Here is a 15,271-nt window from a genome sequence, read left to right as displayed (position 1 = left end):
CTGAGAAAGAATGGCTTGCCTAAGTGAGTTCATAACAGTGTTGAGATTCAAAGTGGGAGCTCTTTGATGATTTATTTTTTATTATTGAACGGTATTACTAAGCTGCCCCTTAACTGAAATTCTCTGGGCAGCGTGCATTTTTTTAAAAAAAGGTTAAAATTCATGATAAACAATTTTTAAAAATACAGCTGCAATATAAAACATGGATTAAGAATTCAGTCTTTAAAGTTTAAAAAGCCAAAACCTCAAAACTTATTAAGAATCCCCAGGAGGGCTGAGTCTCTTAGCCACTGGTATCATTCTCAATTTGGTATGTGCAACACTTTGGAATAACAATGCATCATGCAAGTTGGTATGTAGAGATGGCATAGGAGCCAACTCCTTGGGGCTGATGTCCCTTCGGTTTCCCCAATAAAATATTTGAGGGAGCTGGGGCCCCCAAAGTTGAAGGGCATTCCCGTTCAAATGGTGTGTGCTGCCCTCTGCGTCTTGTGATTGATTATGTTGGGCAGGGCTTACCTCTCTCCACCCCAATATTTTATTTGTTGGCACCTCTGAGAGATGGAAGATGGTGTGCAGGCATCGAGTGGTGCCTGCACCACTGCGTTGCCTGACCATGCGGCTTTGCCCCAGTGCCATGCTCCTTGGGTGTGGAGATGCCAGTGAGGCTGTCTTAGCAAGGGAGGTGACTTGGCGTCCCTCCTTCCCTCCCACCATCCTCTGACTCTCCAGAATAGCCGCTCGGCTCAGCTGCTGCCTGCTTCGGTGAAAAGCAGCGAGTGACTCATAGCCTGAGCGGCTCGCCACACAGAATTTTAAATAAGGGAGCCAGAGCAGCCAATGTGCAGCTCGTCTCCAAGCAGAGCCAGTAACAGCGGATGGCTGCCTGCAGGAGGAGCAGGAAGCTGCTGCTGCTGCTGCACTGAAAAGGAGGAGGCAGAGGTGGCGGAGGAGAAGAGGAGGTGTCTCAAACAGCCGCCCTACCTGAGCCACTAGCGGGGAAATGGACACATGTTGAGTGATCTCCAGCAGCAGCAGCAGGAGGGAGGGCAAGAAGAGGCCAGTCACAGCAGCGTGAATTCGGTGGACCCCTGGCTGGAGGCAGGCAGCTCTCCTTCTCATCAGCAGCGAGGTACAGTATAGCCTCTTTCCCCACCCCCACTCCTGCCTTCATCCCATCCTGGTCCAGCATCCTCATGTCCCTGACATTGCCAGGTGCAGGGCAGAGAGAGAGAGAGAGAGAGAGAGAGAGAGAGAGAGAGAGAGAGAGAGAGAGAGAGAGAGACGCAGGGAGCAAAGCTGTGGATCTCATAGCAGGACCCTTTTAGATGGGCTTGCCTTCACATCTCTTGTGCTTGGCACACAGATTTGGGGCTTTCTTTCTCCGGAGTGTCAAGTCCTTGCTGCAAAAAAATTAAATAAAAGGAAATAAAAGGGTGTGAGGGCCCCCTAAGCATCTGCCAGGGCAGCAGAGGAGACTGCAAGGTATGTGCATGCTTTGTGAGTTGTTCAGAGAGCAGAAGAAGGAAAAGGGGGAGGGGGGACATTTCAGAACAGGCCGTGTATGTGTCTGCATTCTCACCGCCCAGCATGCCCACATTTGGGCATGCCCACAAAAGATGCCAGTGATGTGTCCTGCTTGGGAAATCTGGAGCCTCCTGAACATGATAAGTGACAATGCAAACCCCCTCCCCCAATGCAAAATCAAGTGCAATAAATCAGCAATCCTTTGATGAGAGAGAGAGAGAGTAGTAATATGCGCTGAGACTCAGCTTTAGGGAACAGGTCTCAGTTTGGGAAAATTTGAAGCAATGCAGATGAGAATGCCTCTGAGCATGTGTAGAGTACTTTTCCTCACCAGACTCTGTACTTGTGGGATCAGTGACCAGGGCTTTCAGGTCAAAGGGTGTGGCTGTCAGGTGCAAGCTCCAGCACTGTTCACACACAGAAATTAACCACCACTGCGATCTCCCCAAAATATGCATATGCCACAGTACTCCTGGCATAGACACCCTCATTTGTGTGTGTGTGCTTTTGTACATGTCATGCCTTCAGTTCAGTCCCATCTACTGCACATTATTATCTCAGTGTGTGCTCCATGCCTCCAGTTTCTCATCATATTCAAGGGTCCCTTCCTCTTCAGGCAGGGGTTTGAACTTTGGGCATGTGCTAAGTGAGATTTTGAGCCCTTATCTCCTGCTCTGTTGCACAGGACACTGCATCTTGTCCCTCTCTTGGTCTTCCTTTGGCGCCAACAGCCTATCATTTGGGAGTGACGTGCGTCTCCCTAATCAAATCTGTCCTTTTCTTCCTCCTCTTGCTTCTCTTGTTTATTGCCATGGATCTAACAAGCTTCAGGTATGAGCCGTGCCCTGACCACGCTCAGCAGTGTATAAATACATGGCCTCAAAGCCCCCATAGTTTGAATGTAAAAGTGGGGACAGCTAGGCAGATAGACAAGGGAGTCCAAGTAAAATGATACTGGCTTGTATGAGAGAAAGATACATTATTGGCAAGGCTATAAAAGGTCGTAAGAATTAAGAGCTGCTTTAATCGTCAGCACCAGTGGCCCATCTGGCCTTATTAACAGCAGCCTTTAAAGGAAGTGTCCACAGCACATGGCTTTAATAGATTAATGTCCTTGTCAATCACTCCCAGTAAGACTTGCTGACTCTTTAACAGCTGTTTGAGCAGCAGAAATGCAGTAGGAGCAGGACTAGCGTGCAGGTACAGTGGTGGGAGGAGCTCCACTTTCTTCCAGCTTCTGGTAAAGAGCAGACAAAAGTTTCCTTGCCAACAGAGAGCATCATACAAAAATCTGTGACATCGACATGGTAGCCTCTGTCACTGCTTTCCTTCCTCCCCCACTTCTCTCCTTCTTCCAGCTGTTCCTAGCCATGCAGCTGCCCCTTCCCTGCCTCCTCCGCTCTGGGCCGCAGTCCCACGGAATGTCTGTTTTGGGCTTTCCACAGAGCCATGTGCTGCTACTGTTACTGACATCTACTTTTCTCAAGTTCCCTCCTCCGCCTTACCCTCTCGAGCACTCCCAGTCCTAGTATGTAACCAACAGAATGGAGTGGGCGAGGGCAAATGTCAAATGCAAATGATCCCATTCTTGCATTGCTGCAGTCTTGAACTGCCACCCTTTTGTCTGAGTATGGTCTCGGCGGGGGAAACCCTTGTGAAGAGGATGTATAACACACTGACCATAATGGAAAGGGAGTGCATGCTCAGGCTCAATCCCTGGCATTTCCAGTTAGAAGAATCAGGTAGCAGATAATGAGAAAGTCCTCTGCTGTAAACCCATGGAGAACTACTTGCCAGTCAGCATAAAAAATACTGGGCTGAATGGGACCGATGATCTGTCAAGTATAAGGCAACTTCATATGTCCATCTGTGATAACAGAAATGTATACCGTACCTAATTACATGGTGTGTGTCCCCTTTTATCCTCACAACAACCATTTGAAGCAGGTTGGGCTGAGAGAGAGGGAAAGTGATTCAGTCACCCAATGAGCTTCATGGCTGGATGGAAAGTCAAACTCAGATGCCACAGGTTATTGTTGAAAACTCAACCCCACAAACTATGTTTCTACAGTGGTACCTCAGGTGAAGTACTTAATTCGTTCTGGAGGTCTGTTCTTAACCTGAAACTGTTCTTAACCTGAAGCACCACTTTAGCTAATGGGGCCTCCTCCTGCTGTGGCGCCGGCAGAGCCCAATTTCTGTTCTCATCCTGAAGCAAAATTCTTAACCCGAGGTACTATTTCTGGGTTAGCGGAGTCTGTAACCTGAAACGTATGTAACCTGAAGCATATGTAACCTGAGGTACCACTGTATTTTGGAGTCGGCCCACTTTCTCAGTCCCTTCTCATGGTGTTCTAAACATTTTGAAAGGCGGAATTCTTTCATTTTTACATTCTAAATAAATGAGTATTGAGACTGCATGGAAAGTAATACTCTCCAACCCAGAGGTCCCCCCAAGCATCCCTTATTCATGGCATCATAGACACATACATTAATGAATGGACCAACCCAAGCTCAGTGTTAGATAAGAGAAGGAAGATGTTTCATATGCAGAAAGTCCCCAGTTCAATTTCTGGCAACTCTGGTTAAAAGCAAAGCAAAACAAAAATAAGATGGTATGCGGGTGTTATAGACAGATATACAGGTAACTGTAGCTAGAATCATCTACAATCCATGCATAGGAGACCCTAATTCATTTTTAGACAATACCAGCAGCAGTCTTAACAAGCTGCTTGCTCTGGAGGCACTGCATTTAAGTTTACAAAACTTCTTTTGGGAATATTCAGGAGGAAATGGTTTGTCAAGATCAGCCCAAGCCAACACAAAAACAATGAGTTGAAGGTTACAGAGGCAAATTAAAACAAGAAATAAAGTGCATGTTTATAATTGCAATTAGCAAAAGCGGTAGATGCACTATTACAGGGCAGGGTGTTGGTCATCTAAGCTATACAATAGCTATTATCGCTCAAGGAGCAGTATTTTGACATTCAGGGATAATTAGATGTTGAAGCAACAGCAGGCAGCTTAGTGATTGCAGGGGCATTCCTTGTCTCAGAAATCTATTGCTGTCTTAATTATGGTTGGGTTTAGTCAAATTCTTAGCCCAACATTTACTAGAATTTCTGCAAGCCTGCACCAGTATGTTTCTGACACCCTTCCGTGCTGAAATGTTGTTTTCAAGAAAGCTGTTTGCAATGTTTTTCCAGGAGCTCTAACAATGTATGAGTGAGGTTTATTTATTTCATGTCATTATTTCCTCAATTTGTACACTAAGAGCAATCCTATGCATGTCTGCTCAGAAGTAAGTCCTATTAAGCTCAATGGGACTTACTCCCAGGTAAATGTGTATAGGATTGCAGCCTAGATCCACAAAAGCAGTTTCATGTTACCTACAATCCTTTTGCTTAGAGACTTTTGCAATTCCTGTCCCAGAGGAGGGTTTACTTCCTCTCGCAGACAAAACAACCATTTGTATGCTTTAATGTATGGAGACATACACATATTGAAAGCTGACCAGCACCTAAAACTGAAATGGAGCTCTTTTTAAAAAACCTAGCCAGGTGGGAGGGGGGACCCTCTCATGAGTCCTATTTAAATCCAGCAAGGAAGCAATGCTATCCACAGTCTACTTTGTCCAACTATTTTGAAGAGAAGACAGAAAATCCCCAGAGGGCTATTAAGAGACCAAGTCTCTGCTCAGTGAAACCCAGTAGCTACGTAGGGCTTACGCAAACAGAGGGATTACTCAGCTATGCTTCCTTGATTAGCTATAAATTACTGCCTTTTAACCCTTGCAATCATCTCAAGCTGTTTGCCTGTGCTCTCAAAGTCCTCTTCCTATCCCCATAAAGAGGCGTTTCCTCCACATAACCCTGTACACAGCACCCCCACCTACCCCATTTCTTTATTAGATTGGTGACTGGAATGGCACATGACTCTCCAGAGGAGGACATCATTAGACTATCATTATTATTATGCCACACGCCATTCCTTTTACATCCTGACACTTAGCGGCATGCAATCTGAGCCAAGCAAGTTGTTGAGCTGTCCATAGCAATATCCAGGTCACTTTTCTGAGTGCTTATAATTAATTTAGAACTCAGTGTCTTGTGTAAGGTTGTCGCATGATTCTGAGCTGTGGCTCTTAACTTTCCATTAGTTCTTATTCATCACAAATATAGCTACACACCCTTGCCATTTCTCTGGTCCAGATGTCCATGTGTTCTATCCTTTCTCCACAGGTTATGCCACGCCTCAGACTTACTGGTTGCCTGCTAATGAAAGAGAAGGGTTGATATTTGCCCAAACGTTGCATGACGGTCCATAGATCTTAAACCAAGATGGCAGATGGAAAAAATGCTCCTTTGGGAGGCATCTTCACTACAGTGCAGCAGGTGATTTAAATATATATATATATAATATATATTTGCTTATCAAGCACTGGTAAAACGTTTTTGCTGTGGAAAATGAGATTTGTGTACAAATTACTTCAGTTCTTTTGACTGAAGTTCTTTGACTATGAGCCCTGCTCAGAGTCTTCTCAGTTCACACGTTATGTGGGAAAATCTATACCCTAACTAGTTCACTGCTCTCAAGAGGAAAAAAGCATAACAGATTTGCACAACCAGTAAAAACAAGTCTTACAGCACTTAAGACTAACCAAATTTATTTATTTGATTCCATTTATGAATGGCTACCCATATATATCTCCAAGCAACTTTACCACAAAAACAAAGACAATAAAAACAACTTTAAACAATTCTGTCTCTAAAAACAAAAACAATTCTGCATAAAAAAACATCTCAGATCCTATACAGATTGGGATAAATTGTGACATAAACTAGAGCTCTTTAAATCTTTAAGGTGTCACAAGACTTTTTCTGCAGCAGGCTAACATGACTACTCTTCTGAAGACACTGCAGCAGTGTTTATTCTTTGAAGTTTGGTATTCAAGAAGTGATAGCTCAAAGCATTTCCCCTCTTTAATACCCAGAAATGAGTTTTAAAAGACATTGGCTTTGATCCTAGGATAAGTTAACTCAAGGAAGGTCATGGAATAAAAGTGCCCAGTTCCCTTACTTCTTCCCGAACACAACTTCATGTCACAAAAGCCTCTTCAGAGGGTGAAGGCCCATATGAATAATGTGCAATGGGGCACACGGGGTTTCTGGGAAAGGGAAGAACTGACCAAAAGTGGGCAGGCCTCCACCTAATTTTGGGAAATTCCCCAATATGTTTCTCAGTGGGTGGGGGGAGTTGCAGGGGCAACAACAGGAAACTTTAATTCCATAGCTTTTAAAAACTTAACTTCTCTTGGGATCCAAGCTCTACTGTTTTTAATCTCTATTTGTGGACTGGGCTTTTGGTAGTTATGTTCAAGAGAACAGAAAGCCTCTGTTTACAGATGGTTGCATAGGATCAACTTTTTCTATATGGATCAGTGATACTAATCAGCCAGTCATTTTCCAATATTATATATCAATATAGCACTAGTTATGCATAAATTACAAAAGAATATTTACAAAGAATGAGAGGGCAATGTGACATACATTTCTTGCTGATATGACATAATAACCTATAGCCTTTATCAGGCTAGTGAAAGCTGGAGTTATCTGATAGGAATCTAGAAATACTGAATGTAAGATTTTGGAGGCGGAGTCACTCATTCTGCAACTATTGTTTCAAGGTTGCCCCAGGTGATCAAGTACTCTCTATACCAATGGTATTCACTCTATCACCTGTGGATCAAAAGATAGTTGCTATAAATTTTTAGCACATGAAGCAAATAATTGTGGATTTGAGCAACTGACTTGTGTGATTTTGTGATATTATGAAATATTCATGTCTGTAAGAAATGACCAATCTTTACTTTGTTTTCATTCTCTATGTGAAGTCCTCTGAATAAAGCCATTTTAATTTAATTTTATTTTTTTACATTTGGAGTGTCTATATCACAATATGTCTGCAACTTTGATTCCCTATATGGAGGGAATCTAGTAATATATTCTCTGCCCTTAGACCAGGCTCCTTCAATATTCATCAGAAATGCTGCTTCAAAGTAATCCTTGATGTCTAAAATGATAGGTGCAGGGCTTCAGGCCTTAAAAATCCTTTATCTGCTGTGTAAGTTCAGCTGTGATCATTCCATGTTGAGTGAAATGTGCTTCCTTCACAACCTTGCAGGTACTCTTTAAATGCATCAGGAAGTAGTCCTGTAGCTGAAAGCAAATTCCAGGGCTGAGCCCTGTCTCAAATTAAGCCCTTGTGCAGGGGGGCCTTGCCTTTCCAGGAGCAATGGCAACACTGTACCTACACACCTGTATGTGTATGTACAGATGCACAGTAGCACAGATATTGTAGCTTTTCTTGACTGTTTATCTAGGGGTGGGTGTTGGGAGCCGTTCAGCGGTTTTACTTCCTATTCTGGTTCAGCAAGGACCTGTCACTGCTGGGCCTACTGTGTTGCCATGGTAACCGAGGAGTCCACAACAGCTTGGCACCAGCATTTCAGGCTAAATTGACAGGAATTCTTCTTCTTTTAACCAGTGTCTGCAGCTGAGGATTGGTAAGGGGTAAAACTGACAGAGCTCATAGCTACAGGATTGAACTGTGGTGCTTGGAAAAGGCACAGGGAGGACTGAAATGGATCCAGAAAGAAAGGGCTGTATCCAGAGCTGTACAGTAAAGTGGCCTTAACAGATATTCCAAAGTGGGAGATTGTAATGGAGAGCATGGGATGGGGTCAGAGCCTGTGGTAAAGACTCAGGATAGAAGAAGGCAAGATGGAAGAAAAAGACTAGAGGATCAGATGCGGGGGGGGGGGGAGACTGGGATTACACAGGTGTGCTCTGCAGGCAACCAATAGGAAACATCAGACAACTGTGACATGGGCTAGCCAACATTGGATCTCGCGATTCAAGCCTATGTCCTATATTTCCTGTTCTACCTGTCTCCTGAGTTGAATCGCCATTTATCCAATCTCTTTTTGGCTTTGCTCCTCCCGCCCCTCAAATAAGCTGGAGACCAAGGGATCTTCTCCTTTCTGGAATGCAGGAAGGGATGAGAAAGAACTTGACAGTTAAAATATCAGATTGTGAGAGACACTGATCATAGAGGAGTGGAGAGAGAACAAGAGGAGAGAGGGTAAAGGAGGGTCTTGAACGGATGGATTTGGACACAGTCTGTTGTTCACCTTCTGGATATCTAAAATTGTACAGTGCACACGACAGTAAACTTCACAGTCCCAATCTGGGGAAGAAGGCAGACAAGATTAGGAAGGCAAGTTCGATTTAAATGAATATCAGGGTGGACAACCCTGCCAAGCATTTTACTCTCTATTGTTTTGAGGGCTGTTGTGACCCCATCATTGTGAAATGTGAATGTGGGTACTATTGGGGAAGGAGACTGGGAACAGGGAAAAGGGGTTAGTGTTTTTCTATGCCTCTCTGTATTAAGGGACTGTTTTCAGGCACTGTGTGATTTATCAGTTCTGCGGATTGGTGTGCAGGATGGTGAGGATGCTGAGACGGCCTTTCCTGGCACAGAGGATGAGGAGGATTTGGACAAGACCTTGGCTATCGAACGGTTCGGAGACTTGATCAGCAAGTCTGTGCTAAGAGACCAGGAGAAGCTAGGTCGCAGCTACAGCGAGAGCGACTTTGAATGTACGTATGTCTTATAAACAAACTGAACCCAGCTTATAATCAGAGCACAGACCAAGCACAGCCTTCAGGTAGGAACCATATTTAATTGGTATGGAAGGCCTGCTTACAATAGCCTATTTTTGGGTTGCCGTATTTCAAAAAGTGAAAATCTGGACACAAGTTGTTGATATTTTTAGTGGGAAAAAATCTGGATTTTCCCAGGAATTTTGACCGATTTCTGAAAATTCCGCCTGGATGCTATTTTCGGCAGATGAAACCTGGGTATGTTTGGGAAATTCCGGATGTATGCCAGCCCTATTTATATATCTCCAGCGGAACAAATTAAGCCCAGTGTGTGTAAAACATTTATAGTCTTTCCACACCATCAAGCTGGAAAGTACTAGAGTTTACCCAATCCAACTAGATCTGAAACAAATGAAAATGATATTTTAAGAAGCGAACTTTAGATTCTGCGTTTCAAAAACTTATACAGTACGTACTCAACTTTTGCAACACTGTTTGGAGAATTTGGTGAAACGGGTGTGTATATGTCAGTAGCAACATTTCAGTGGCATAACTCAACATTTTCAAACTGAAATTTGATATCTAGGGGGAAAAGGATTCACAAATACAAGTTTCAATTATTTGACTTCAAATATTGTCATTAATTCCAAATATAGACAATATATAATATTGATCAGTTACTGTACAAATTATCCATTTGTCTCTCTGACTGGTGGCAATTGATTTTGAGTAGCTAATATCTGATTTCATTCTCCCCTTAAAGTTTATTGTAAAGCTGTTCCACTATGAAACCTTATTGGAAGTTGCTTGATGGATAGACAGGCAGGTTTTTCTGTTGCTGCCTAGGATTTATTAAAGAAATTAGTTTCACATATTCGTCCAGCTGGAGTCCCAGATATCAGGCTTCAACCAAATTATTAACTTTGTTTATTTCTGTACTGTTAGGAAAAATAGAGGGAGGGCAGTGGGAGGTGCCAAGAGTTTCTTTGTGCTTGCAGGTGAGGCATATTTTCCTTGTTCATCTATCCTGAGAGAGAAAGAAAGCAGCGGCAGCTGTTTCTTCTTGTGTAGAGTGTACAGTGAATACACATATAATATTTTTAGAGCAAGCAGGCTGACCTGGAAGCACTCTCACTGGTTTCATTCTGAATGTAACTTTCCATTCCATGGCTGACTTCTTAATTTTTATTTTTTTTTGCAAGTTTCAGGTAGAAGTTTGTCAGTGCTGATTTGCTACTAGATACATGCAATATCATCAAGAACCCCCACCCCCAAAGTAGTTTTGTACTTAAAAATATAAGTACCGGTAATAAGGCAAACAGTGAATTGATAAATGCTCATGTGGTACTTTTGAAAAATTAAGAAAAAGGTGGACAGTTTTCATGAACTATAGGGGAGGAACAAGTGACAGGACAGTTAACTTTTTTTCTATCTAGATTTCCCCCCAATCTGGCTGCTGGTTGAGGTTGATGAGAAATGTAGTTCAAAACTACTGGAGGGCACCAAGTTGGGGAAAACTGTCATTTCTGTTGTGAAGCTTAGAGAAATCCCTGAAAAATAGACAGTGAGTTCTGTTTTTATATTATTTCTGTTTTCACCCTGATTGTAATATTTAAATAATTAAGTATGAAATGAATCACTGTTAGTGAACATGCTTGGATTCTAGCAAGCCACTGATTTAAAATACAAGGCCCATTTTCAACTGCTGCATGATAGCCACCAGTAACAAGCAAAGACAGCATGTGTGGCTGGTGGTGCATGCAGGACTCTGGGGTCTAGGCACACAGCCCAAATGTCTTGCTGGCAGTGACAAGCTAAAATTTGGTGCGTGAAGAATCCACTATTGTGTTAAGCAACTGCTCCCCTACCAAGAATTGATTGTGAACATGGGCACTTGGATCCACTTCCATCTAGATTTAGGCCTGCTTTGGGGACTAAACCAGCTTTGATTGTCTTGATGGATGACCTTATCAGGAGAGGGGCAGAGGGATTGTGATCTTGTTACTCTTACTTGTTCTCTCAGTGGCCTTTGATACCATTGACCATGGTATCCTCCTGGATTGACTGAGTGGGGTGGACACTGGAGGCACTGTACTACAGTTGTGCTGTTCCTACCTGTGTGGTTGAGTCCAAAGAGTAACACTGGGGTGTGCACTTCAAGCTCCTGACACTTGTGCTGCGGTGTTCCACAGGACACTATTTTGTCTCCAATGTTATTTAACATCTACCTGAAGCCGCTAGGAAGCTTAGGGCAAAAAAATCAACTGCAAAGGGGACTTGGAGATTTGTACATTTTGTATGAGAACTACCTTTTATTTATATAACAAAGAATTTTAGTTGATTTGACTATGGTTTTACTGTATATATCAGGGTAGGCAAACTAAGGCCCATGGGCCACAAGCAGCCCACCGGGGTCATTTAACCGGCCCACAAGCCGCCCCCAAACCAAGCCGCTCACTTGGTGAGTCCCTGCACGCTGCGCTAAACTGGCGCAGCACAATGCAGGGACTCACTTCCGTGGCACCGGAAATCACGTCTGCGCAGATGCAGATGCCGCAAATCGCTTCTGTAGAGAGGCAGACATCAGAAATCGCAGGTGCACACGCACTCACAATCCAGCCCATGGAGGGCTCTCCACTGGAGTGAACTGGCCCAGGCGAGGTAAACCTTGCCGATCCCTGGTATATATAGTGACTGTTGATGTTTTTGGATAATGCCATGGCCTTTGGCTAGTGCAATAAAAGTTTGTGAAATTTATATGAAGCTGTTGGGAGCAGTCATTAGGAGTTTTGGAGCATGTTGCCACCAGTACCCTGATGACACAGCTCTTTCTCCATCGTATCTGAAACAGGAGAGGGCGTGCAAGCCCTGGTAGACTGGATGATGGTCAGTGAAATGCGTTTGAATCCTGGGAAGTTAGAGGCTATGTGGGTGGGTGGTTCCTCCTGTGTGTGGAAGATAAGCCAGTGATTTTTACAGTACATATCATTCCTTCCTCATTTCCCACCAATTAAACATTTCTGACCAACATTTATTCTGCTTGCCCCCAAACACTGGCTGTTGCAGTTCATGGTTTTCTGTTTCCAGAGACATGCTCTGGTTTGTTTACAAGCAAATGACAGCCCTTGCACATGCTAACATGTTTAACTGCATGTGCAGTTTTGGTGCTGATGGGGACTAATTCTATGTTACGTTGCTAAGCTGCACAGAGCATTCTTCAGCTTCATTGCTAAATTCCAAATTAAAATGATGTCAAACTCCATCAGATCTTTGACCTCAGACATGCAGGGATGCCTGGTAACATCCCCCAAACCAGAGTGCTCTGAGTTGTGAACTCAAAGCACTTCATTTCTATTTTAACACCAGTGTCCCTACCCTCCACAAACGACTATAATATGCTATATTAAGTAGATAGGAATGTGGTGTAGACAAACCTATTTTAGAATAAACCCTGAGCAAAGCTTTGATTGGCCTCACCCAAAAGGAATATTTATTTTAGAAGAACACAATGGTCAAATACTTGTTGTTGTTGTTTTTTAAATTGCCCTATGTCATAATAATTGCCACACTTCTAGATCCATTTCCAGGATGACTTACTCTCTTGGCCTAGACAGTAAAACACAAGTCTGAGCCTATGTTTAGTAGGCAGTATCTAGTTGTAGTAACAATGGTGCAGGTTAATGCTAAAGCTAAAAGAATATAGCTTAGGACACGCCTTTTGTATAAGCCATGGTATAATTTGGTATGATTGTCATAATCAAATCCATGTCATTCTAGGCCAATTGTATTGCAGTTCCCATGGAGACAGTGCTTGAGCTAATTTCCTTCAACATCAAAGCTATAATAAACTAGCAAATAAGTAAAACATTGAAAGCAAAAACACAATGAAAAAACCACAGGAATATTGATGGAATCTGATCCATCAAGTTATGATCCATCAACTTATTTGGGGGCTTTGCTTGGCAACATGTAGAAACTTGTAAATGTTATGGCACTTCTTTTCCATGTACAGTATGATGATGAAACAAAAAAAATTTCTTCCAGTAGCACCTTAAAGACCAACTAAGTTAGTTATTGGTATGAGCTTTCGTGTGCATGCACACTTAGTGTGCATGCACACGAAAGCTCATACCAAGAACTAACTTAGTTGGTCTTTAAGGTGCTACTGGAAGAAAATTTTTTGTTTTGACTATGGCAGACCAACACGGCTACCTATCTGTAACTGAAGTATGATGATGGTAGTTTAATATGTTTTATACATGCTGGATCCTTCATGTTGTCTTGTCACTTTTTGATGGAGGATATTAGTCAGGAGTATAGATATGACACATAATATAATTTTTATATGATATCTGCATGTAGATTATATTGATGAAAATTACAAGTATGCCTTTTTTCATAGCCTTTGAGAAGTTGTTGTTGTTGTTTGGCTGTAAGAAGTTCAAGCTTTCTACTTGTGGACACACCATTGTTTAGACCACATAGCCTGAGTAATAACCACTACTGATTCAGATCCAGAGACTATGGCTTACTGACAAAAGGGAGGCAAAGTGAATGCTAAAAAGGACTGCTAAAATTCAGGGTTGTTTCTTACAGGATTAGACTGATGGAAGCAAGATGGCAGCTTTGGATGGTGAACAGAGTTGTATGGTGCACTGCAGTTTTTAGGGAAACATCAATATTGTTTCTTGGATTGTTTTACTGACATCTGATGATTTCTTTGTATTTGGGGCTACTCAGCAGTGCTCATTCATGTGGATGCTTCCACTATCACAGTCATGAACTCTACTGGAATATCTTACAAGGCAGGTCTGACTTTGGACAACTAACTACATCAGGGAGAGTAGTACTCCAGAGAGTAATGCACAGGCAAAGCCACAGCTGAGCCCAGGAACAAGAACAATCAAGATTCTTCTTTCACAAAGCATCTCTTCTTTATAAGCATAGCTTCACTCTGAAGCAGCCCCCTCATCCTCATCAGACCACGTCTAAGGGGAAAACAACATATTACACACAAATGTGGGCAATGACACAATGGAGTCATTTTTAAAAAAAATGAAAAACAAGTTTTTTAAAAATTAAAAAGAGGCTGTAGATTTGATAGAAGTGGTGAGGAGGAGAGGGTATTTTTTTAACTTTTCCCCTCCTGCTGTTTTTCCCTGATTCATTTATCTTTTTTCCCCATGGGGGAGGGAGCAGTTTGATTGGAAAATGGGTAGTGGGAAAGATTAAGCACCTCTTTCTCATCACTCCTCCAGTCAAATTTGTGGCTTCCTGGGAATGGTTTTACATTAATAATAAAATGATTATGACTTTGTGATTTGTATTTGTGTGTAAAGTGTAGTTTGCCTGGTAGAAGGTTGAGCACCCTAGACAAAATATTAAAGCTATCTCCTATTGGTTCCTTAAAAGATATTTTGGAACTCTTCTGAGCCTTGCAGCCATTTCTCATGCATTTTGCTTTGGTTTGATAGGACTACTGTGGCCACAAGCCCTACTTTACAGAGAAGAGTTCTCTATTTGAAGGGCTATCCAGTCAAACTCCAGTTTAAGGATAAAGAACTATAGGAATGGAGAGCAGGGGCCTTGAAGTTGCCCATCACCAGTTAACACCTGCTCAGTAGACTGCAAGCATGCAGTTCACCTTGCCCACGTCTTCCCACTATGGTGAAATCCATTGTACTTCTGTTTAAATGATAGTCGTTCTATGCCCACCCACAAATAATTTATCTCTACGTATAAATCTCTGCCCTCTTCTCTTTTTGGGTGATATGTTTCCTCTTTTTTGACAATGTGTAAGTGGCTACCCTAGATGAAGCAGTGAAATCCTCACATCCAGGACTAGTTGGATTCCCTGCCTCTTCACTGTGCTAGTAAGCTGTAGTTTCTAGATTCCATTGGGCTGCTGATGTTACTCAGTGAAGTGAAATTCGTTGTTTTTGCCCCTTTATATAGCATTCATCTGTTGCTTTAGCAAAAGTCTTGCCCTAGGCTGCCACCTACAGCCATGTTGTGGTAAAGCTGATCCTGACTCAGTTTTGTTCTTTTTCTTAAAATAGATCCTGGTAATGCTTAAT

At 42.6% G+C, this 15,271-nt stretch overlaps 1 protein-coding gene across 4 annotated transcripts in view; it reads left to right on the top strand.

The window, feature by feature from the left end:
- The first annotated feature begins 791 nt into the window (after positions 1–791).
- Positions 792–15,271, top strand: part of SLC4A3 (solute carrier family 4 member 3) — a 45,153-nt gene continuing 30,673 nt past the window's right edge. For 3 of the 4 annotated variants that reach the window (XR_014162167.1, XM_081883904.1, XM_081883902.1), the window contains exons 1-2: positions 8,675–8,805; positions 9,035–9,191. Coding sequence is in view for 3 of the 4 variants with exons in the window: in XM_081883904.1 (XP_081740030.1) it covers positions 8,692–8,805; positions 9,035–9,191 (271 nt within the window). In the remaining variant the exon portion in view is untranslated. Of the gene's footprint in view, positions 1,133–5,768; positions 5,922–8,674; positions 8,806–9,034; positions 9,192–15,271 lie in introns of those variants that run through there. The other variant, XM_081883903.1, reaches the window with a different exon arrangement.

Source organism: Podarcis melisellensis, assembly GCF_964234715.1.
Source record: "Podarcis melisellensis genome assembly, chromosome: 1".
NCBI lineage: Eukaryota > Metazoa > Chordata > Lepidosauria > Squamata > Lacertidae > Podarcis > Podarcis melisellensis.
The sequence above is the reverse complement of the archived record's forward strand: the minus strand, read 5'-3'. Positions and strand labels throughout refer to the sequence as shown.